General features: G+C 38.7%; 1 protein-coding gene across 1 annotated transcript in view; it reads left to right on the plus strand.

The window, feature by feature from the left end:
• The first annotated feature begins 488 nt into the window (after positions 1 to 488).
• LOC129096198 (neuronal acetylcholine receptor subunit alpha-7-like) overlaps positions 489 to 25632 on the plus strand; it is a 34142-nt gene continuing 8998 nt past the window's right edge. The window contains exons 1-4 of the mRNA XM_054604899.1: positions 489 to 640; positions 9714 to 9853; positions 17355 to 17399; positions 20583 to 20692. Of these exons, the coding sequence (XP_054460874.1) occupies positions 568 to 640; positions 9714 to 9853; positions 17355 to 17399; positions 20583 to 20692 (368 nt within the window). The 5' untranslated portion in view covers positions 489 to 567. The remainder of the gene's footprint in view (positions 641 to 9713; positions 9854 to 17354; positions 17400 to 20582; positions 20693 to 25632) is intronic.

Below are 25632 nucleotides of genomic sequence, written 5' to 3' on the forward strand. Positions count from 1 at the left end.
AAGTAATGTCTTTATTGTTGCTCAGTTGCATTAGACTCCTTCCCACCTGTAGAAGTACAAGAGGACTGATGAGGCAGTGACATATTTAAGGTTGGAAGGGAGATCATGTTCACCACTCTCAAAACAAAAAGACTGAGTGATGCCACCAAAATCCTGATGATCAAGTTGGGCATACGCCAAACAAGGTATGAACAAATGTTCAATTAGAAAACATTTGCATGCGTAAAAAACTTCTGCCCTCTGTTGCGGATCCCTGCGTGCGTGTTCATCCCTGTTTTAGTCATCATCACCATTAAAGCAGAGGGGGAAGGGACAAACCTTGAGGAGTTTGACGGCACTGCGCATAAGCAGCCGGCGGACACACGGCTGCGACAGGAGACGATGTTTGATATAAAATACAGCTGAGCACAGAGAGAGAGAGAGAGAGAGAGAGAGAGAGAGAGAGAGAGAGAGAGAGAGAGAGAGACAGAGAGAGAGAGCGCAGCACCAGCAGTCTGACAAAGCTGCTCTCCCTCGAAGTTTGACATCCCCAACAGGCTGCAGAGGGACTTCTGCTCCGTCGCTGCCATGATGGAGCCTCGGAAGTGTACTGGATCTGTATTTATTGGAGTTTACTTGTTGGTGACATTCTGCTGTAAAGGTGAAGCCTCTAATCTCTTGTCTGTCTGTCAAATGATGCAGGGACCTAAAGCCAGGCCCCTTTTCTTTAATATGTTTGTCATTTGAACCCATGCCATGCCGATTTGCCATTTGTCAAATGGATAACAGACACTGTTCTGCGCTAAACATCTGGTGTGACAGGAGCATCAGTTTCCATACCTGTGTAAAGGCATGCTCTGGAGTAAAATAGATCCTTTTATTAGACATGCGTCTTAATAAATACATGTCATAATATACATTCAGAATGGCACATTTAAAGGAGAGATCAAAGATACAAATGTTTACATTGTCTTTCACTCTGTGTTTCGAATCCCGTAAAAACACCACAGTTTAATACACTTCTCTGTTCCTAAAGAGTGAGCTCTTTTTAATAGTCCGACAACATCTGGACCAGCATCAGGAAGGCGTGCCAGCGATGATGCACGAAGCCCATTGGGGCCGTTCATCCCTTCAGTGTGTAATCTGCAGCTAAAGGATGTTTAATTGCGTGACTACATATGAGCAGAGCTAGAGCACCCTCAGAGGAGGTTAAATCTGTGTATTATGTTTGAATCCCTGGTTTGACCTATTCTGTAGGCTTATATGGACGTTTTTTTTCTTTAAAATACAGGTTTTACTCATGCAAACTTTTTTGTTTCCTTTGTTCTGTCTGACTAAAATAGAGAAGGAGGAAAACAGACAGACACTTAACCATGAAGTAACTCAGTGAACAGGTGCTCTGCATGGTCATAAGGTATAGTGGCTACAATAGCAGGTGTAGTTGTTCCTATATGACAACATGGTGATGTCCTATACTCCTAAATAGATTCAGTAGCAGTTCGGTCAGATGTTCTTCATAGGAGCCCTAATCACCATAAGTAAACATCTTTGAATCTTCTATGAAAATGTTTGGAACTACAAAGTAGATTTCTACCTGTTGTATCCCTCAGTGAAGTTAAGGCTTCCTTATTGAGGAGTGATATGGTGTTTCACTAGACATTATATAGGACATTACAAGCAGGATTTGAGTTATTCCATAAGTAAAAGGTGACACATTCCCTGCCGTTCACACACTTAGCTGTTTTTATTTCCGCCACCCTCTGTTCCAGATGCAGTCCTTCCAATTAGCTTCTCAGGGTACAGTATGTCAAAAAGAGTCTGGATACAGCCTTGGGATTATCTGAAGCTGTAGATGGCTTGTCTCTGCTAGACACGACACCACCGTACATATATCAAATGGAAAAAAATGGAATTGAATGACTCATCTGCATCCATGGTGACTCATATGCGAGTCCTTATCTATGGTTGCTGATTAGTTGTAGTTTGCTATACAACAGCTTTATTTACACTGATAGCAATTTTGCTTATTGATTTGAGACCATTTTTGTTCTCCTTTATCAATCTTCTATATACAGACTTAGAGGGATTGTAGTGCATAGAGTTGAAATAAATTGACTTAACATGCACAAATCAAAATATTATTATGTTAATAATGGAAGTAAAAATCTAGCTATTAATGCTCCACTTTGTAGTTCCACTTGGCTCTACTGAGCATTTTAGCATCTTTCAGCTCATTGATTTTTTTTTGGGGTGTGGTCTTGTAGCTTAAGAGTCAGGTATTTTCCTCAGGAGCTGGTGAAGACAAAATCAAGTTAAAGGGAGAGTGAATTTGCTCTGTGTCTGCTGGATGTGCTTTCCTGTTCAGGAAACTAAAAAACGAATTATGCAGCACCACACCATAAATGGATAATTCTTTTAAATTTGAAGCAGAAATGGAACCAGGAATTTGCATGATGCAGGAGATTACTTAATGGTTCATGATTCTCTGAACTCTTGGATCAGAGAAACACATTGAATATATATATTTCCTAAAGCTCACAAAGTAATATTCTTGAGGGAAATAAGTCCACCCCATCAGATTCTGTTCTAATGTCTTATTTGCTTCTCATATTTTGGATATGTATTTATTTCCTAGAGATATCTGTGAACCAGCTGCTTTAATATTATTTGATTATAAACTTCACCAAGTCTACTCAATATTCAGGCAGCCAGAGGTTATTTATATTTAATCTGTCTCTCTGGTGGGATAGTCCTTGTGAGTGTTGTCATTTCTCTTGTTTCTGTTAAATTCCTTCTTAGATTGCAGAAAAAGACCCAAACTTTTCTATAGCTATTAATATGTGTAAGGTAAAAACATTTGAGATGTTCTTTATTCCACAGCTGCTGGTCTTTTAAACAAGTTATCATTTAGTCACCTGTTGGAGTGAGGTTGCAGGTTGGCTCTCATTGTCATTGGTTTTAACTCAAATGGTCGTTGTGACAATCGTCTATTGGGTGTTATATGTATTATATTTATTGTGTAGAATCAGAATTGTTCTTTATGTGTTATTCATTTTGGCTACTATCTGGAAACTGAACTGCTTCTTGGGGACATTAAACATTGACACTTCTCTGGCATTGTCCCTCTTAGTGTAAAGTTATTATTGCTGCGAGCAGCAAGCTGTTAGGGGATGCCTTCTGGCCCTTGAAAGCTCCAATATGATACACACAAAAATGGAAAAACAGAGACAAGATTTTTCTTAGGGGTGTAAAAAGTGTGTCTCTGCTACTGCTCTCTACTGACCTGCAGAGAAGCCAAGGACATGTCATGTTACATGCAATGACTTTAAATCATGCGAGTTGTGTGCATGCTGGGTCCAGCCCAATTCTTTTTTTTATTTAATGTTGATTGCATGTCCGAGTCTTAATGCTCGATTTATTGGCTCCATGGAATGGCAGGCTACAGTGTTAACTTGCCAATGCTTGACGTTAACACACAACACACAAATTGCCTCCAGCCTATAAGGACTTTTTTTCTCTATTCTCTATGCACTTTTTGAGGAGCACATCATTTATCCAAATAAGTCAATCCTCAATTAGAAAACTAAATTTGTCTTTGAACCAGGAAACAGTTGTTGTGCCCCGTGTCATGTAACTTCTTTACTTAAGTAACTCCACTTCCATAGTTATACTTCAACAAAACCAGGTAGTTTTGTTGCTTCAACCTAGCTAAGTTGTTTCCTCTTTTGAAAATAGAGGTTTATTTGGAAAAAACTACATGCATGTAACGAGCGGAAATTGACAGGTGTTGCTGGAATTTCCCTTCAACCGTTGTATGAGGATAAGTAGAAATATCACATTGCATAGCTGAGAAGAGGGAGGAAGAGCAGGGAAGAGCAGGGATACTTAGAGATACACAGGTGTTTTGAAGGACCTGTAGTTTTTGTTTTATTTTAAAATTGAAACTTTTATTATACGAGCACAGTTGTATAATATTGCATGTTCCATGATTGTATTCTGTCAAATTGATACACTGAGCATTTCACTGAACTGTTTCACAAGAGATTCTAATTTATACCTGATTACTTCATGTTAAACCTCTGGCAGGTTTTGTCTCAATGATTTTTTTACACCTGTGTGTCTCACTGTTTATGACAAGAAAGAAAAAAAAACTCACTATGGACAATAAGTCTGTAAAGATGATTTTGAAGGCAGGGAGTCCTTTCAAGAGTGAGTGACTCATAAAGTGAATTACCTGTGTACCTATGTTGCAGCATCACAGTAATAAAATACTCTTTTTATTTCTCTACAATACAACAGAGCTTTAATGATTGAGGATCGAACAAGGCCCCCAGTGGGCTCTGAAATTTAATATGATATGAGAGGTGTTTAATGCCATGAGAGAGAGCGATATGGTAGCCATTTGAAATTGATAGATGCCTTCAGGCTACCTTAGGGTTCTGTCTGTATGTTTATGTTCAGTATGTCTATTGAGGTTCTGGATCATAGAGCAATTCAGTGAGCCCTGGATGGAACGACAGTTGCAATCTGGGATATGCAAAAGAGGACAGAAGGAGAATAATTGATTGGCCGTGAAGTACTGGGCAGGGATTCTGTATGTCAGAAGGAAGCTCTGAGGGGAAGATACATATTGGGACAATGGGGATATTGCAGGACAAACAGAAAGAAAAACATCTTCTATAAAGCTTGAAATGCCTTCAGATGTGTTCACATTAGCCTCTTGTCCAAAAAAAGGATGGTTTGACAAATTATTCTGTGTGGGTAATGAATACATATTGAGTATAGTGATTACTTACTGTAAACACTGTGTGAGAGTTTCAGTCGGTAGCCCGATGATATTGTTCAAAACAAAGATTATTAATAACTTCTTCCTTTCCAAACTCAGTAGATCAGTGTTTGAAGGCAAAGTTAAACAAAGGTGAACTCTTCCCAGTAGGTCTGTCGGAGTTGGCCTGATGGTTGCATCTAAGTAGGAAATGAATGCCTTAATTCATCCATTATATGAGTTTCACTTAAAGTGAATGGGAGAAAAAAATTCAAAATTTGCAAGTCAGATGTGTAATGTGACCCGACTTTGTCTCTTATGATGCAATATATTACATTTTCTCGTGCAAGCTAAAGACCGAAAGAAACCCGTTACTTAGTTACAGAATTTAGCGGCTTCGAAATGTGTTGCTGACTGTGACTGGAAAATACAACTTACAACACATGCTCTTTACAACCACAACCTTTTAAGCCTCCTCCTAAAGAGATACAGATGAACAATGACAACATCCATAAGAGCTTACCAATCATGGAAAAGTGAGTATATTAATAAAATGTGAGAATCCTTACATTGTGAGTAAGTAGAAGTGGAGAATTTTGTTATATGATTGATCATTATCTGCTGCTGCACACACACTTGCAGCTTCACACAATTCAAAGGAGAGGAGGTGTGGAAGCAGGAGAGGAAGAGGGCAGTAAGAGGGACTTTTCCCTGTTTACATTCCCCACACTGCAGTAGTTGCCCTCAGGGCTACACAACATAATGAGAAAGTAATCTGGTCTTCCTTAAAACCCTAGTGACCTCCTTTATCGGGACGGTACACACTGTCAAGTACAGTACTCTGGGGTAGTAAACTGATGTTGAGCTATCTGTTCTTATCCCTCACAACACACAGGCTTTTTTAAGCAATCTTTTATTAGACAGAACTTTTTCTTCATTTATTTTAATGAATCATTAAATCATCTGTCCATCTGTTTCTCCCTCCAAAGCAATATTCTCTATAAACACACACCACATTATGCAACAGCATGGATGTATAAAATGAATGAGGCAAAGTGTATTTGTTTAGCACCTTTCAACAAAAGGCTGTGTTTCCAATCATATATTTGTACGCTCATTTTGAAGTATTGCTTTTGAAAAGCTATATGGAAACAGTTAATTCTATAAAATTCCTAAATTGTGCAAAAACATTTTTTCACGCTCGCTTGAGGTGGTTTTTGCCTTTGTTTAAAAAGAGTTGATGCATTATTTGGATTATTCAAACACCTTTGGCGAATAAATTCTGAAGTAGTGAACATTTAACTCACATGACTAATCAGCTCTTCTGCTGTCTTCCCAGATATTCCCATTTGGCGAATGGTTGTCTTTGTCTCTCGCTGCTTATCATTGTAACAAAAACAGGGTAGACAAAAAGCACATTTTTCATTCGCCCCCTCCATTTTGAAGGTTTTGGAAAAACAGAGTCTAGCCTTAAAATATGTATAGGGCATGCGAGGCAAAATAAACTGCGGTTCTACATAAATAATTTCCAACTGAGTCAAAGCTTCGGTTATGAGATTAAGACCCAAGTTAAAAAATACAGCTAGAAACACCTTTGGGTGTATATGATTTAGCCAGTTATGACAGATTGTGACAAATTGAACCTACTGTTTTCACAGGTTAGGAGTAGTTAGTGGATTTTGCTTTTTAAATTTTAAACTTTATCATTTGTTTTTTAATGTTAAGAATATACCACACATAACATGGCTTGATCTTACAAAACAAATATTAGCTCAGTCTTACAACAGAATTATGTGCTTATTAATTCACTCAATATGAACCTGTATTATTCAAAAAATACTTAAGGTTTAATGTGACATGAGAAAAACACAAAGACATATACTCAGTTTAATATGGGAAACTGTTGCTCACGTCCTGTGTGACTAAAAGTTAATGTTGACTTATTTTACCATACTAAAGTAATGTACGCACTTCAGTAGTGCCAGTTATGTAGGTAGCATTGGACAGTTCACAATGGTAAGTTTCACTTTCACAATGTGGTAGATGCAGGTAAACACCCAACCAATTGGCTGATAACATTCAAAATGGATGTTTGTTTTCATTCAGCTGGAGAAAGTTTTGGGAGATCAAGCACTTGATTCCTGACAGAGAAGATAATAACCGATGACAAAGCCTTCTTCAGGAAATACTCTGTATGTCCCTCTGCTTGAACCCTAGTAAACAAACTGTTCAGAACTTATTGTATTTGACTGTGCCATCTTCTGTCTCACGGGCAGGAGGTACATTGTGGTTGCTGTGGAGTGCTGTTACTTAAAGGACAAGAAAATTATTGTAGAAGCAATACATCCACTATGTGTTGCAACCAATGGAAACACTGTAAGTAGGGGACTGACTTAATAAAATGTACTATTGCTGATTTACTGCAGTGTATCCTGAGTTGCCACCCAGTCAGACATGTGTTCATTCTTACAGTGTCTCTTTGTCAGGCTCCTTATTGTTAAGCCCAACTATGTTCATCTTGCTTGGCTCAATTTGCTCGATCGACACTTTTACTGGCTGCCATTCGCACCCATTATGGAGATTCCCCGTCACGGAAAGATTTAGGGGTGCCCCAATGTTACACTCACCAACACCCTCTCACACACACACACACACACACACACACACACACACACACACACACACACACACACACACACACACACACACACACACACACACACACACACACACACACACACACACACACACACAGAGAGAGAGCTGACTTTGTTTATTTTTGCCTCATTAGCTATTTAGTCATCCGCTCAGTCACTGTCGGTGAACTTGCGTCTTGGCTGTCACATCTCGGTAATGGCTGGAATATGTTGAGACAACATCTAATTTGGACAGGGGTCACTGGGGAGATGATGGCTGTGACCTTTTCAGTTGTAGCTGAGATGAGACACTGAAGGATGAGGGAGTCTGGAAGTATTCTATTCCTCCAAAGTTTCATTGGGTGTGGATGGGAAACTTAAAGCCACTGTGCTTAGATTTTTTTTGTGATTATGGCATCTTTCAAATGATTGTGATTCGTGCCTATTTCAGATTTCAAAAGAGTATAGAACATTTAATAATAATACTATTTAAGCAGATGCAAGGATGTTTTAGTGTTTAATAATGTACTGTATTTTTAGCATAATACGTTCCCCCATGAAGACATTTTATATTATGACAGCAGTGTTTTACTATATTGTCACTTGTTATCTGTTTCAACATCAGCCTCCACTTAAGTGACTCCTCAGGGAGACGTGTGGTTTTTGATGGATAAAAATGTATGTCTGCTTACAACTACATTAACGTGGGTTGATAACCATTTATCAAATGTTTATTGCTTATGAATAGTAATGGGTCTTAAGTAAAGTGTTACCACCACAAGTATGGCATTTGGGTTAACACATCAAAGGCAGAGCAGGAGCAAACTCAACAAATCACATTTCACTAAGGGTGAGAGGCAATAATAAAGTTGAAAGAATATTGATATGAGTGTGAATAAGGTAGGGAGGTGTCTGCCTTCACAAGGAGGTGCTCCAAGTTTCTATCATTAAATGCAAGGATACAGCTGGCCACGTCATTAGTCCTTTCACATCTTGACAAGGATCAGGAATGATAGTTGTAAACAACCTTTACTGTGATTGGAAATTTGAAATGAACAGCAGTCTACAACGATAAATTCAATGTTTAGTTGACCCATAAATCCACCCTGGCCTCCTCCTTGCTTCTTACCTTGAGGCTCTATAACATGTCACCTTACTTCCTCTTTTGCTCCCGTCATAATTGCTACGGCCACTGTAGGGCTTTGTCACTTGAACTTAAATTTATGTTTTTTTGGGGGATCCGCTGTAACGACTATTGCTGTTGTTCTTCTAGTGGGTCTCTGAATACCCGACAAGGAAATCTAGAGGTGGTCAATATATTTGCAAACAACTGCATTCAAATATTATTCTGTATATAATCATGGTTTCATATAACATTTCCCCTGTAATTCAGGTAAGATCAATTTGAATCTTTCCTTGAATAGCATTTCCTGGCTCCATGTCCCTCATCATCGAATAATAAGCCAAAACCTATTGATTGCCTCCCGGTGGCTGACTGTTTAAGAAGAGCTTGACTTGATATGCAGCTGAGTTTTGAGTTGGCAACGCATTTTAAACATCAGTATTGCAGTTGATCAAATTCATTTAATTGTGGGAAGGCAGAATTGTGATTGCGATGAATAATAGATTAAATGTGCAGCCTTTGCTCAATTTTAGCAGAAATATTGGTGAAAAGGAAACAAAGTGTTGTGCCAAAGAGAATACTTGCTACCTTCATGACTGACTGGGTTTTCTTTTGCATCAGGGATTGGGCTGTCATATACCTTCCCATTCAAGATGGACACTTCATTGTTAAGTGTAAACCTCTTCATGTGGCCTAATGGAGACAAAAAAAGGAGCACAGTCAACAAAGTTAAAGTTCACTGAGTTGAAAATGAGCTCATCATGTTCAGCATATCGTGACATAATCAGGATTTATTGAGGGATTTGGAGCCGCATGAACAATGCAATAATAATGTGTTGATTAGATTAAAGGCTTTAATAAGTGTGGGAGTATATCTAAAGTGTTTAAGTAAACTACTGGGCTGATTGAGTCTGTGTTACTTAGAACTTAAATGTGTCAGTAGAATTTAAATGTTGCTCCAATGTCTTATTTTATACTTGACATGATATGACCATGACATGCTTCCATTTTCTCCTCTTACGCTTGTTACTCTTCCCTTTTACTCCTGTAATTCCACTATCTTTTATTATATTATTATTTTCCTCCCTTCTCTCCTCCTGTACATCCCACGACAACTTCTATCCTTTACCTCCTTCCTCTTTTTAATACATCTCACTTTTCCTCTCCCTCTTTCTGTAAATTTACATATTTAATCATGTTTCTGCTCCAGGTTGTCATGGCGGTGTGTACCAAAGGAAGCTGTACCGCGACCTGATGGTAAACTACAGTCGTCTGGAAAGACCCGTCCAAAACGACTCTGCACCCATTGTTGTGGAACTGGGCCTCACACTGCTACAAATCATTGACGTGGTGAGTGTGTGCACCTATGCGTGTTTCGGCATTGCTTAGGTATAGAGAATGTTTGAAGACAGACAGAGAAGAAAACAAGGATGTCTGTGGAATTCATTTCAAAACAAAGAGTGAAAAACCAAAAGTAAAGTTGAACACTCTGTTCAAACTGTTTGCATACAATATGTTTTTCAGGATTTTTTGTGTTGTTTGTGTTAAAGGTTTTCCATCTGATTCATCCACAGTGACTGTGTTGCATGCTGATGCACACACTTTGTGCTCACTACACACAATTGTTTCTCTGAAGTTAAAACAGTTTTTGCACCAGTTGCAGCACCCAACCAGCTGGGACTATTCTTTGAAAGAGCAACTTCTTTGTTTATCACCTCAATCCTTTTCATTTCGTGGCACCACAGGCCCTCAGTCCTTTCTTTCATCCAACAAGAAAATTGAATCTCAGTGTTAGGATATGTTCTCGCACATTTTTGCAGCTTTTTCTTCCCAGCTGCTCCTTACTCTCCCTCCCGCCTTGAGGTTTTTTACATTCTAATCACAACTGTGTCTCCTAGTTCAATTCATTTTTGGAAATAGGCTTATTTTCTGTCCTGCTGAGGGCTAGATGAGAAGATCAATACCACTTCCATATTTTTCTGTTAAACATAAGGCTACAGCAGAACCTTAGCTTAGCAGAAAGACGGAAGAGTAAGAGCTGGACTATGTCTTGGTCTGCTGCAATGACACTTTACACAGGTCACAACACAATAACAAAGAACAAAGAACAAAGCAATTTCAGTCCTTGATAACATTGTGTTCTGCCCTCTTCATTGACCTATCAAAAGCATTTGATATAGTTGATCATAAAATCCCACAAAGTGCAGTCTTTAGGTCTGGATGACGCCACGCGAATTGGTTCCACTCTTACTTTACAGTGAGAGCTCAGACTGTTGTTGCTGATGGTATTCAGCCAAGCCAGCCCAATCATAAATGGGTTGCCTCTGGGGTCTTTATTTGGTCCTTTGCTGTTTACATTATACATAGATAACGTGATTCTTCCTAATCAATGCTTAAATATACATTTTTTGCTGATGATACAATTTTGTATGCCCTGGGCTCCACTCAAGTACATGGCGTTCTCTGCTTCAACCAGTGACACTGACTGTCCTGCCATTAAAACTTGAAAAGGCATTTACATTGTCCTTGCTGAGTCATACAAAAACTTAGCAATTTGGCTTGACAGAAGATTGTCTTTCTGGTCAATGGCCTTTTTTTTTTACCTTTGGGCGGAACCATTTTAGCTGTTTCTAGTCCTTCTGTGGAGCTAAAATAATGGTCTGCTGCTCTAGTCTTATATTTATGGAACATTTATGAGAGTGATATCAATGTTAACCAATGAAGTTCTTTTCAGACCAAATGCAAATGTTTTGTACAAATAAATCACATCTATCTCTATAAGCCTAGCCACACCCATTCCAAAACTTTTGTATTTTGGTTTTAAGCAGCTGTTTCAATAACTACGAATTTTGGAAGCTGATGAAAACAAGCCAACAAAATAATGACTTCTGCTCAAGCAATCAACAGATTTTCTCAAATGTCAAATTCATAATTCAGTTGATAGCTTCAAACAACAACATGATTTTTGATAATGATCGATTGATCCCTATGGTCTCACAAAATAGTGACCTCTTAACAAACAAAATTAAGATTATACAAACAATAAGACAACATCTGGGGAAGTTCAGCAGTTAAACTTTCTTGTGATGGTGAGAAGCCTACACAAGAGTATGTATACAGAACCATTAATATCCAAGTGCATTAGATGATCTTTTGCTATGGACATTAAATGTCAGTCATTGTGAAAGGTATACCATGAAACATAACATTATTATTATTATTATTATTATTATTATTATTATTATTATTATTATTATTATTATTATTATTATTATTAGCAGCAAGGGAACATATCAGATCACTGCCTTCCCTGATGAAATCCACCAAGTCCCTAGAGGCATTATATGTTGACCATTATAAACTGACCATTGGGCCTTGTAGTAATGGCCATGTATCACATATAATAATAACACACACACACACACACATATATATATATATATATATATATATATATATATGCTTAACACATTTAGACTCAGCCTTACTATTCAGTTGAGTCACGCACTGAAAACAAGTTCAATGAAGCTTAGCATTTACATTTGTTGCAGTCAAAAACTTGAATTTTCAGGGAAATACACCGAATGGATATATTCATGTTTGCCTCAGTGTGAAAGGTAAAAAATTGTCTATGAATATTCCGTATTTCATATTAGGTTTTTTTGTTTTGTCCCCGATACGAAAACGCCTTAATTCTCTGCGAAAAAGTGAATATGTGTAGTGATCAAAATCTTAAATTTGGTTATGGCTTTAGGTCTTATTGTGCCACCCTAAGACTTTTAGTGGCCCCATCTGGCCACCCTTGAGAAAACATATCCAGAAAAACACAGTTTAGCTAAACCCAATTTAGCTCAATGTGGCCAAAATCCACCCTTCCTCTGTCACTCTTGATTTTCTTCCATGTCAACCCTAGGTCTCTAAATCGACAGTTCTCTTGTTTGGGTAGAATTTCTGTGACATCTTATTTTATGTTTTGTTTCTTCTTTGTTCGCCCTGCGCTTCATTGTGTTTTTCCTCCGGTTACCCATCTCATGCACCTAACCCCTCTCCAACCAACACATAACCTCTTGCCTGTAAGCTCCACCACACAGCCAGAGCACTCATCCAAAAAACCCAAGCCGACACTCTGTCACATCCCTGAGCCAGCCCTGTCACAAGACGTGTATGTCTTCTTATGATAACTGCATGGTGGTAAGAGCCATATATGCTGAGTTGTAATATAGAATTCCCATTCAATTATTTATATGGGCAGTTCCCCTGCAGCATACATATGAAACAACATTTGAATGTATTCTTAGAGCTTGCAAATGCCAGACTTGAGACACAAAGTCAAGAGGCGAGATAAACTCCAGAGAGAACACATGGCGCTTTTCCAACACAATGTGACAAGACTCTTTAGTGGTTTTTTAGAGGGACAATTTAATTAAACATGTTATTCAATTTTTCCTTTGATTTGAAAGTTATTTTTGAATAAGAAAGTTTAACGAATCACATACTGTACATAAATATACCGAAACCAAAGAAAAAACATATGTCTGACGTGTGATTGTTATGTGTGTTTGCTTTTTTAATATTGTTGTTAACTACATTGTTCGCTAAATTGCTACATAATGGATAAGCTTACTGGGCAGTTTGTAAATAATGTATTGGTTCCCGTGTGTGTGTGTGGCCTTTGATTCCTCCATCTGCTCCGGGGTAACTCTCTAACCAGGGAACTGGAGCAGGTTGAGTTCATCACCATGAATAATAACAGATACACAGACTGACAGACGGGCACAGGACTGGTCACCATCCAGTATGGGAAGGGCCACCATGGGCCGTATGTAGCTAACAATGAAGCCAAGGTTCAGTAACTAAGTACACTTCAGTCAACACTAAAATGCTACTTACGCATTAGTACATTGGTATTGATAATCTTATAATATAATATAAAGGTATCACACTCAAAGGGAATAAATATAAATAATTAGCTGCAATTATGTAGTGCTTTTATCCAAAATGATTAAATTAGATTTTTACTTCTGTATTTTGCATGAGACCCAGGCTAGACATGTCCCTCATGTTTCCAATGCTAAGTTAAGTTAACAGCTGCTTGTCCTGGTTTCATTTTAAATGGACGGATATGAGAGTGGCATCGATCTCCTCATCTAAACCCCATTCTGACAGGATAAACATTACAGGGTTATAGGTGGTGAATAAAATATTCACCTTTCTGCTCTGTAACTAAACTCATCATCCGGGGTGACATTTTAACTGAAAAGGCATTAACACCAGGGGTTTGAGGAATAAACATAACGACCATGTAAAAAAATACTCGCCTGTCAATATTTTGCGTATCTAAAAGTATACATTTGGCGTAATAATCATTAAAGCCAATGCTAGTTTCTGAAAGGGAATTAAAGGCACTGCTTACCTTTAGAAGAGTTGCAGGCGGTGAGCGTTGGTGCTGAACCCTCTAAGAATGGTGTCCATACACTTAGGTGGGCATTTTTCGGTTAAGTCCCTTTCACATGCTAGCTGGGTGCATTACGATAGCATGTGCATTACAGCTGCTCACAGAAGAACCCGCTGGCTCTTGCTCTTCAGAGGTGGTGGTGCTCCACACATTTGCTCCCTCTTCCTTCGGTGGAGGAGGCCTTGATGAAGCCGCACCAGGGGGAACGCAGCTATGCTCTTATCTTGACATAATGACAACATAGGTCAAGCACTGGACCAAATGTGACCTTATGCTAAAATTGAATTTCTTTCAAGCTTCCTATAGGTATACAAATAGGTCTATATGATGATATTAACATGTTTCTGTGTATCAGATTAACAAAAAAACATTTCAACTTCCTCCATTTGCACACAAAAGACAAAATTCACACTGAGCTGATACAAAGGAACGAAAAGCAGCACTTCTCGCAAAAAAAAAAAACTTGGTCGGTGACTGTAGCTGTAATTATTACTTGGGGTTAAAAATAAACACATTTTTTTGTTCAGGTAATGGTAAAAATAACCTACCTCTCTAGAAAAATAAATACATTTTGAATGGGGCTTAACTCACAACCACAAAGCTAGAAAGCGTATTTCCCCAAATATTTGCTTTAAGTAAAGGACATGAATACTTCCTGCACTACTTCCAAGGTTACATGAAGTGCATAAACACTAACAAACCAGACTATGTCGCATCCACTCTCTGTAGTGGTGCAGCACAAATTCGACCGTATCCATTCAACTATTAAAACATGGGGGAATCCTGTTCGTCCTCCATATCACCATGCCCTGTCAAGGATCTGTTTTTTAGTAAATTGATGACACTCTAAAGTGAAACGTAGTGGAGGAAGCAAACTGGATGGTTTTGAGAAAGATTCATGATTTATTTTCTTCTCTTTTTTTATCTTTGAATTCAAGTGTTCATTGCCAGTCTATCTGAAACCAATCAGGGCAGATTCATCAGGAGATTAGAGTGGGTGTGACGGGGCTGATACAGCTTATTGAAGCTGAGCCAAATCTCACAAATCACAACAAAAGAGAGGTCAGACACAGAATAGAACGAAAACACAGGAACCTTGAAACCGAACCCATATCTCCACGATTGCAAGATTGATCGTACCACACCCACCAACAGAACAGAACAATGTTGCTTTGTTTAGCACACAATGGGAGGCTGTTCTATTTTAAGCAGCGGAGAAGGGAGGCTGTTTAAAAGGGGGACAGATCGAAAAATACAGGGGGAGATAAGATCGGAGCGTGGAGGGAGTTAGGGAGGAGGTGGGGATGAGAGAGTGGAGCGGAGATTGTGTGAAAATCGATTTTTCACTAACCAAGAAGTAAAAGCAGTGATGTTTGCTTGGCTTGTCATTTATGACACAGAGTTTAAGCACCTCTTAATGTTCATTCATACATCTTATTAATAATGCCAAAGAATAATTGTGGAATAATGTGATGTAAGCAACACGTCCTCAAACACAAATGACAGAATAGGTTGTTTGCCAATTATCCCAAAATTACATGAATCATTGTTGCATTTATCATTGTCAGACGGTTGCAGTTCTAAAAGGGTGGTTTATGTTGTGAAACAAACTGCTAGGTTAGGTTAAGTAAAAGTTCATGGTTTGTGTTAACATAAGTGTGTTTGTTACATGACGTACTATTAGTGGTTGTTCCAAACGTGAGTGTATAGTGTATATGTTCATGATTTCCTTTGCATCACTGTCCAAAATCCTTTTCTGGAGGAGAATGGAGGGTAACCTGAGGGAGAGAGACAAAAAAAGCTGATTTGAACAATGATGATTTTTCATCAACCTGGATTTCTCAGTTTCTTATATCCGTTTTCAATTTATCTGGAGTTGAGGGTACAAGCCTAAACATTTAGGAACTAGTGGTTTAATCTTTAGTAATGTATTTTATTCCACATGCTTATCATCTGTTGTTTTTCTGTAAAATCTGCAACTGAAATGTAGTGGAGTAAAAGTAATTAAGAAGCATGAAATAGAAATATAGTACAAAAACCTGAAAAATACTGTACACTCAGGAACACCTTTTCTCTTTAAAGACCTGTAAAAGGACCATAGAGCTTCGCAAGTTGTATCCAGTTAACTAGTAATTTTATTAGAAATTGTGGATTCATAACATCACTTCCATGAAATTTGGAAAGCGTTGCTCCTCAGTAAAGATATAAGAAACCAGTTATTAAACTACTTTAAGCACAGTAAAGATCCAATCCAAGCAAACTCCTCTGGGTCTGTCTCACATAAGAAGTTTCATTTTTCAGGTTACACAAAAATTGTGTCCCAAGAGGGAAGGAAAGCAGGCTGCAACAAACAAGAACTGTATGATACTGTGTGATAAGAAAGAAAACTATACAGTAGATTATATCTGGTGGGATTTAAGAAGAAATAAATAAAGTGAGCAAATTGATTTCATGATTTGATTTTACTACAGTCACAATAAAGGAAAAGTTTTCAAAGGGTGGAACTTGCGGTGTTGAGTCATGGTTAGAGGATGACGAGATAAATCACTTAAGTGATTCTACAAAAAATGAAAAACAACTGATCTGTGAAGAAACAGAAAAAAGAACATGCTGTCCAGCAGTTTCTACATTTAAGGTAAGAGGGAGTTTATCCGTCAGACATCCAGCGTACCAGTGGGCAACAAGGAGTAGAACGTGTCGCTGTCATGTAGGATTGTGCTAAACAGATTCTAAAAAGGTCCAATCTCACACTAGACTTCTTTGCTCCTCTACCTTGTGGCTCTTCTTCTGACCTCTTTCTATCTTTTTTTTTCTCTTCGCTGACTCATGATCTCAGCCTCTGTCTGTTCTGAGTGTCTCTCTGTCACTCTTGATTCCTCTCACTCCTCTCCCTTTACTTTTTTCCCCACACCTTCGTCCACGTTTTTCCCTTTGTTTTCTCTCTGGCCATTTGACCATGAACTGACCCTCCGACTCTTGCTCCGGCTGCATTTCACGATCCACATGAAATGCAACCGTAGCAAGAATCTGTTTTTTTGTTTGTTTTCACACATGTTTTCATAAAAAATGCTGTAAAGGCATGTCTCTGTTGAAGAGCCACATCGTTTCTGCTCAGTGTCAATGTCTTTTTCCTGTGCAAATTACAGTTTGTCCTATTGTATTTCTCTTTTTTTTTCTTCTTATCTAGGAATTGTTTAAAATGGCAAAACATGACTTCTGTAACCTTACATCACAAGAGTGCAGTCTGACTTCATTCCGATCTGTCTCAAGTCGTGTTTACCAGACCTGTAGTTTCTATTTTTTTTTCTCATGTTGCAGAATAATTCCCCTCACTATCTGTCTACCTCAATGTCTCCTCCATGCTAATTACTCTCCCTCCCCTCCTTTCCCCTGCAGGATGAAAAGAACCAGGTGATGATCACAAATGCCTGGCTGCAGCTGGTATGTCCCATCTTCAAGCACTTTTTATGTGATCACTGTGTTATAATTGTCGTTCGGTTTATTTTTGGAAAGTGTGTGCGTGATGTTTGTGTCCTACGGGCTCTGCCATTTATTCATTCCTTCATTTTCAGAATGTGTTCACATCTAACGGCATTTGAAGGCATAGAGCTAGACCTGAGCTGCAACCAATAACATTTTGTTTTGAACAGAAGCTCTTTTCTGTGACCGCCCAAAAAATATATGAATAAGTGTATGTATATATATATATATATATATATATCAGTGAATCGCCAGGGCTTCATGTGACAAAATAAAATATGAGATCCTTAAATTTAAGTTAGACAGTGTCAAATATCATGATGTGTTGTTTCCTCCAAAATAAAAGGCAGTACCATTAAGTTATGTCAAAAATTATATGTTGTGGGATATTTATTATTTTATTATTCTTCATATTAGCAAGATAAATAGGCCATCATAACAGGAAAATGAGGATGAAAATATCTTCATAAGCCAGCAAATCAAATATCAAAAGATAATATGTTGTGACATTTCTCAGACCAACACTGGGTTACTTTCTTTTGCCTTGTTAAGCCTTTATATTTTACATTGGCAGCTGTTGTTAGGCCTGTAAGCGTCCCATTCTGCCCAAGAAAATGTTACGTCAGGTCAGTCAGGTAGGTACCACAGCCTCATTATCACAGCAGCCCCAGTCAGAAGAGCCCATTAAGGATGTCACAGCCTACACTCATTGAGTTTGAGTTGGTTGCTGACTGGCTTACAAGTTATGAATGAATCAATTATTCAGGTATTCACCTCGTTAATGCGGGCATCCACTTTGGTGTGATGGCTTAAGGGGGCTTTGCAGATGCAGCAGATTTTGAAGGAGACTTGAGAAGTACATTAACAAGCTCACAGACAGACAGGCGGAGAAGGGTCAGGTTCACTTTCGCTTCATCCCAGAGGATTTTAGGATTACAGGTTTATCAGGCAATGAATGTCCCACATCCGAATGGATAGGATTTTATGTGTTTTTTACCTGTGAGAATTGTAATGAGCTTAAGTTTTCTAAAAACTAGGAGTTACTTTTCTCCTCTCTTCTATAGCCAGCTCTATAGCCAGCTCTTATGGCTGTTGGAAGAGTGACATTTAAAGGGTCAGTTCGCCCAAATTACAAAAAACAGTTTACCCCGATTTTATTGTATATTTGTCTCAGATATCGCTGCCTGCATCTGAATATAATGAAGGTGAATGGAATTGGGTTGTGGTGCTCAAAATGTATCAGTAGTTTATCTTTCCAGGAGCCGTGTTGCAGTGAATATTGACAATCTATAGATCAACTGTTTTCACCAGAACTACTTTGAAGCAAAGAAATAGTCCCTTTAACACCTTTTCACAGTGAGGGCTGTACAATATTTAGAGTGACCAGGACAGTATTTATGGAAAATATGTTATTGTTGAAATTTTTTAAAATACATTTACTTGTTGCTGTGATCACAACATATAAAATCCATTCACCTCTATTGTTTTGGGGTGAAGGCAGAAATCTCAGAGATGAATATCTCAACTACAGGACAGAGAATTCCAAAACTATAGGAATGGTTTTTAGTAACATGGAAAAAACTTTTCCAAAAATCTGTTATCTCTCTGAGAAACAGTATACTGTTCTGGAGGAGGCTTTTAGTGGCAGAAGATTTGTTGGGAGGATGTGATATGCACACTAAAAAGATGCACAGAAGGTCATTAATAATAAGAAAAAAAGTTACTTCTCTTGGAAGTGTGATAAATACAGTGCAAATGTGCATCCTACACCCAAAAAGTATCATCCTAAACCTTATTTATTCAGAGAATACATTTTGCACCCTCTTAATGAGAACCTAGTTGTTTTAAATTAGTGACGCTTTCTTAAATTTCTGTTATGCAACTCTGAACCTATTCTTAGAAAGCTGTCACCTTACGTAGCCTACTGTCTTCCTTGTCTATCCCTGACAGACTACGAAGTCAGTGAGCTGTAATTTGTTCTGTTGGCTGTTAGTTGTGCTTTCCAAGCCAACGTGAACAACATGAAAGGAAGGCTCTGTCGCACCAAACAGCCAAGGCTCACAGATGACAAGTGTAGTGATTAAGTCATTAGCTGCGTGAGTGGAGACATATGTCAGCAGGCCCACTTTAGATGGATGGCATCTCTTTGAAATTGTTCAACTCAGACACCATCTGTATAGGACTTTTGTTGATTGTAAAGTCACTTTTATGGACAGAGGCACATATGCATAGACAGATTTGCATGTGCACGGAAACATGCACACATTAACAATCCCAAGAGCACATTTATGCAAACACATTGCACACTATCCATATGTGTATGACCATGCATGCACAAATACATACACTCATGTATGTAGGTACAGATGTGCCCAGTGTACAGAGGCCACATTAGCAATGAGACAGTGTTTGCTCCATTGAGATTGTGCCCCTTGGCTACAACATCTGAGTACCTCACACACACACACACACACACACACACACACACACACACACACACACACACACACACACACACACACACACACACACACACACACACACACACACACACACACACACACACACAAAACAACAGTAACAAACACAGATGAACACACTAATATACCATTCCACATCTCACACAACATCTTGAATGGCACAAAAATGGCACAAAGGCAACACTCACTTCCTTTGCCTTGAAATGCTTTGATGCTGGGCTCAGTTAGCCCCTCGCTCAATATGGACTCAGGCTAACCCCAGTGCAGGGGTCAGTGCCAACAACTGTTCGCTTGGCAAGGATTCACTGCCAGGCCTCATAAGCAGAGCTGGAGACAAATTGTAAGAGCCAACAGTTGTGGAAATATTAGCCTGGCTAAAGGATGTGTTTTATATTTTAGGAAAGATGCTGTGACGCACAGATTATATTTGCAGTTTGCGTGGCATTGTACCAACAATATTCAAACTGTGGAATGCATGTTGCTGTCAGAGCTGTGCGCATTGCTAAAAATAATAGCAAAGTCCAAAATAACAACTCTTCTCACCTATGTGGGATACAAACCAAAAACTGCTCACTAATCTTTCATAGTCATGTGGTGTTTTGTCCTTGTTTCAATGCCCTCACCTTACCATCTCTCTCATTTACTCTCTCTATTGTTGTTTCAGTATTGGACAGACATTTACCTTACATGGAATCCAGAAAGCTACCCCGGGGTTCAGAATCTGCGCTTCCCTTCCAATCTGGTTTGGGTCCCAGATATCCTCCTCTACAACAGGTAGGATATACTCACACACAACCTGCCTAGTCTCATCGCGTTATGCCTTGTTTTGTGTTCCTCCCTCCCACGTAATACTACCCCACTTACTGCATTCATACACCTGCTGTGTGAAAGCTGCTTTTAAAGTTGTATTGATTGAATACTTTTCCATTACATACTTAATTCTACTTTTGTAGATAGGAAGCTAGCCAGTTCAGAAAATAATATAAACTATTTTATAATGTCACATCAGTATTGATATAATAATTTCATGTATAATCTCTACTCCACAGGCCCTCAGAAACCCTCTACTTTTATTCTAACAGATTGACATTGCACCATTTCGCGTTTAAAAACAGCAACATATCATAGTTTTACTCCTACAAATAAGAATGGTTGTTTTATAACTTGTATTTATATTAAAAAAGGGATAAAGAAAGGCAGCTTAAATAATTAAACCTATTTTCTGGTACTTTTATCAGTGGCTACTGGCCACAACACACTCCTGCCATTTCATTCGATTTTGCATACTCCTTATTTTTATCTGTTGTTTACTGTTCTCTCTTTCTCTTTTCTTCCTCCATTTATGAATTTGTTTACTATATTACATGGACGGATATTCTAGATTGCCTGAAGCCTGTTTCCCAGATGAAATTTCACTCTTGGTTACCTCTCGGAGGACATGAACCATAATTCCCACGGGGCTTTGCATCTGTTGCCTGCAATGGGCAGTGGGAATTAGAATAGTAAAAAAACTAAGCCTGGAAATGTCAACAGGGATTTCTGTAATGTAATGTAGCCAGTTATTTATTTTGGTTCTTTATTTTAGACTTAATCATATCATTTCAGAATGTTTGTAGAAATGGTCCACCCTCATATCAAACTCTCCAGGTCTAATTGGAAACATTCATCTGGCTGAGCTCTTTTCTTGTCATACTTTTGTCAAAGAATGTGACTTTCATTCATGGTAGGAAAAAAATGAAGTCTCTCCTTTAAAATGAAGTAGAATTAAAAACATGCTTACCTTGCGCGGCAGTTTTGTGTTTTTCACTTTTCTGGCTTTAGAAGATTCCATTTTTTTATTCTGCAACACCAAGATAGACTAATAGATTAGATTTAATGCAGTAAAAGGGAAGAAAATAATTTGCTGCAAAGTCTGTTATCAGGTTATTGCAATGGCAATTCTTTACAGTTTCACACAGTATATATAGTTGTGGAATGCAATTCTTACTAATGAGAACCTCCCTTACTGAACATGAATCATATTAATGTGCAAGGGAATTCCACTTGAGGAAAAACTAAAGTGGTGTTTGTCTTGTGCTCTTGCTTATGTGAGTAAAACAGCTTTTTATAGGGGTTGCTAACTGTAAAAGGTAATGTGATTGTTGAACATTATTAAACTGTCAAGCTCCAAGAGAGGATATTTAACTGGGGAGTAAGATGTTTTTCATGCATCAATCCATTTCATGACTCCTTAGAATAACACACATAAACACCCAAAGAATCACACTTGTTATGAGGGGAAGACAAAGTGATACATGGCGGGTTGATTGATGGCGTTGATTTTTTAGCTGCACCTTCAAGGTGATTGAGGATTCTGTTATGGGGGTGGGGGGGGTGTAGTGACAGGTTTCCCACATATAAGTGTATGCATGAGAGATGGAAAGGGAGAAGGCAGAGGTTTGGCTATCTAACATGGATGATACAGAACATTAAGCAGCTTACGGTTGGGATCAGTGATCGCTAACGATAACGACAATATAGTCCTGACACAGACCCAGATTGAAACTGACATTCCTTATGCATGCATTATAAATCATGATTACAGTCATTCAAGCAGGAAGAGAGATTAAAACTGTGAGATAAGATTAACTTTTTACGGATCTCTATTTGTAAATTAGGTCATTGCAGTAGCAAAACATTAACAGGAAAAAGACAAAAAAACATTTTTGTATAGAAAAAAATAAACTGTGAAAAGTGACCAAATAGTTGTGTCAAGAATGTAAAAAAGAAGACCAAAGCTTCTTTCTCATCTACACACAGCTGATCAATCACGTCACGAAGTGGGTGTGACTGTCAAATTGTAGATTTAGGAAAGTTATATAAATTGTCGGACAGTGCATGGAGGTGCGAAAGTCCATTACTTTGTGAGTATTACCAAGTGCAATAACATGAATGATCTTGAGTAGACTGTCCAAAAGCATATCCCCTTATTTCTGTTTGTATGACTCACTGTCTCACCAGCGAGGTCAGTCTTACCTCAAAGTGTGGCTATTTGGAACAGCTACAAACACTTTTGCCTTTAGGCATGGTTCACACTTGGCATGCACCTGTTTTTTTAAGCATACCCCGGCCTTAAGAGCAGCCTTTGGCTAAGCAGCCAAGCCCGGGAGTGGGCCTTGCAGATGTACGATGTTAGCCTTCTTCCTGTAAAGTAAGGTGTAAAGGTCTGGTGATGCGTCATCATGCACCAGGTGAGGGTAGGATCCCTGGTGTGCTGAATTATGTCTAAAAATACTTGATCTGTGGACGTCAAATGTCAGCTCTCTGGTGGGGAAGAAGCCGCAGGTAGTGCAAGAGTTTGTGTTGACCAAATATTTTCCGTCACTGACTAAATTTTTCAAACAATGACGGAAAAATTTGAAGACATGTCCATCATTTTGATGGACTGGAGGCCTTGGAGCACATCTGTCAACAGACATGACAGGGTCACAGAGCGGTGCTGATGCAGCTGTGCCACAGGGGCAGAAGGAGCCCATGCTGTGGGATTAGGTAATATTATGTTCAGAGAGTTGTATAGTGCTTTTCTAGTCTTCTGACCACTTAAAGCGCTTTAACACTAGATGTCATCATTCTCCCATTCACACACCGCTGGCACAGCCTGCAGGAGCAATTTGGGGTTAAGTGTCTTGCCCAAGGACACACCGGCATGGACTAGCGGAGCCAGGGATCGAACCGCCAACCCTCTGATTGAAGGACAGCACTGCTCTACCACTGAGCCACAGTTGCCCGGCAGCAGTGCGAGTGTTTGGCCTTCATAACAAAATTAAAATGACCATGAGAAGCTGTCTGTCCAAGGCAAATACGGGGAAAAAAACAGTTTAGTGTGTTTACTAATCTCTTCTTCTTTTTCTTTCCATTAAAAATTCAGAATGACGGGTAACAGTAGATCTTAATTTTTTTAAACCCTCCTCGTCAATATGAAGGACAACGAGAAGTTCTTACGCAACCACTGGGTGGTGCAGGTGGTGCAAAGGTACCAAAGGTCACAAACCTGTGGCCTATTGCTGCTATTTTGAAGTTTTCTCAGACATAATAGTAGGTTCCACTCTGTGTGAATGCATGTTTTGTTGAGGATGCTCTGGCGGATTTTTATGCCTATGCAGGAAACAACAGTTCAAAGTGTCTGATCTTCTTTGAGTCACTGGTTGGGATTCAGAAGAAGAAGCTGCCTCGGGCCTTCATAACTGACATTGTTTGATCATAAGGTAGTTCCCATTGAACATAATTCAGGAAAGTCTGTTTCTTCATTCCACAGCAGGGTAGTCTCTCCTAGTTAGCCAAGGCTGTTTGGACATGAAGTGCTGTAAAGCCAGACTGGTGTATGATCTAAAAGGTAGATGTCTGTATGTTATGTTTCAACTCTAGGAGTGGATGCTTTCTTTCACCAACCCTGGCCCAAAGCTCTGCTAAACACATGTCCCCTGATGCCTCTAATTCCTGTGCCTATTAGCACACATTTAGAAAGAGAATCTAAGGGTCATTATGGTTCTACCAGAAGGCACGAGCGGCACAGGCAGGAATGAGGCAGAAGAAGTGTTGCACCGACTCTACCCACTGCACCCTTTGGACCATGGTGTCACAGTGGGTCATAAACTACATCAGCTTTGCCTACTCCAGCTGAAGAAATTCTGGTTTAAATTTCGAGCAGAACTATGGTCACACGGCGCTTATGTGTCGCAAGTGCGAAGATAAGAGCCCTTGCAGGAAATTCGGCAAGAAGAAATCTTCCCAAGCAGCACAGCTCTCATATGCCTATACTAGAGTCCGGATTGACAACACATAACTACTTTTTCACTTGTAAATCTAGACAGTACAATGCTGTCTTTTCTGACTTTGGCCACATATCTTGAATGATTAAAATATTCAGAAAAAAATTTCACAGGCATGAAATTTCATTATAGGAATTGCCATTTCATTGAGCCAGTGGATATTGAAGCAATATATTCTGTACAGTATGAAACGATAATTGCCAAAACATTTTTTAGGGCTCCTTTTATGTAGCAACACACTAACAGAATTGTATTTATTTTGAAGACTGGTTTGTCAATGGGTTAAGCATGTTATATCAATTCTACCACGGATTTGCTTTTGTTGTTTCTCTTAACTGCTCTGAGCTTATACTTTTAGCAAAATGAGTTGCTATGGAGGTACCGTAAATGGCAGCCCTTTTTTTCAATCCTGTCTTGCAATGAATGCAAAAGGACAATTTATATAGCAAAAAAAACAGTCCTCAACATTTTAAATTAACATTTAAGAATGGCTTTTATCAGATATGCAGAATCCTTCCATTTGACTCTTGAAGCAGAAAGGTTATGTTGTAATGTTCCAGGGATGCTTTTGTTCTTGTGTGAAATGTTTAATTTTGTGATTATGATGTCTGTACTTTGGTTTTTGGGTGTACATAATCCCTATCTGTTTGAAGGACATGACAGACAACCATGTTTGTTTAAGATAATAAGTAAAATGTCTGTCTGGATCTACACTAATCCTTCTTGTCTCTACCTCTCTCCGTCACCTTCATTTAACTTGCTGTTTATTGTCTTTTTTATAATCTTTGTATCCATCTTTACTTTGGTTCTTAACTCCCAACTTCATGACCTCTGGCCCTTTTACTTCCCTTTCTCCTCTTTTCATTTACCTTGTTTTTGGTGCTTTTTTCCTGAATGCCTTACATT

The sequence above is a fragment of the Anoplopoma fimbria genome, chromosome 9 (assembly GCF_027596085.1).
Source record: "Anoplopoma fimbria isolate UVic2021 breed Golden Eagle Sablefish chromosome 9, Afim_UVic_2022, whole genome shotgun sequence".
Classification (NCBI taxonomy): domain Eukaryota; kingdom Metazoa; phylum Chordata; class Actinopteri; order Perciformes; family Anoplopomatidae; genus Anoplopoma; species Anoplopoma fimbria.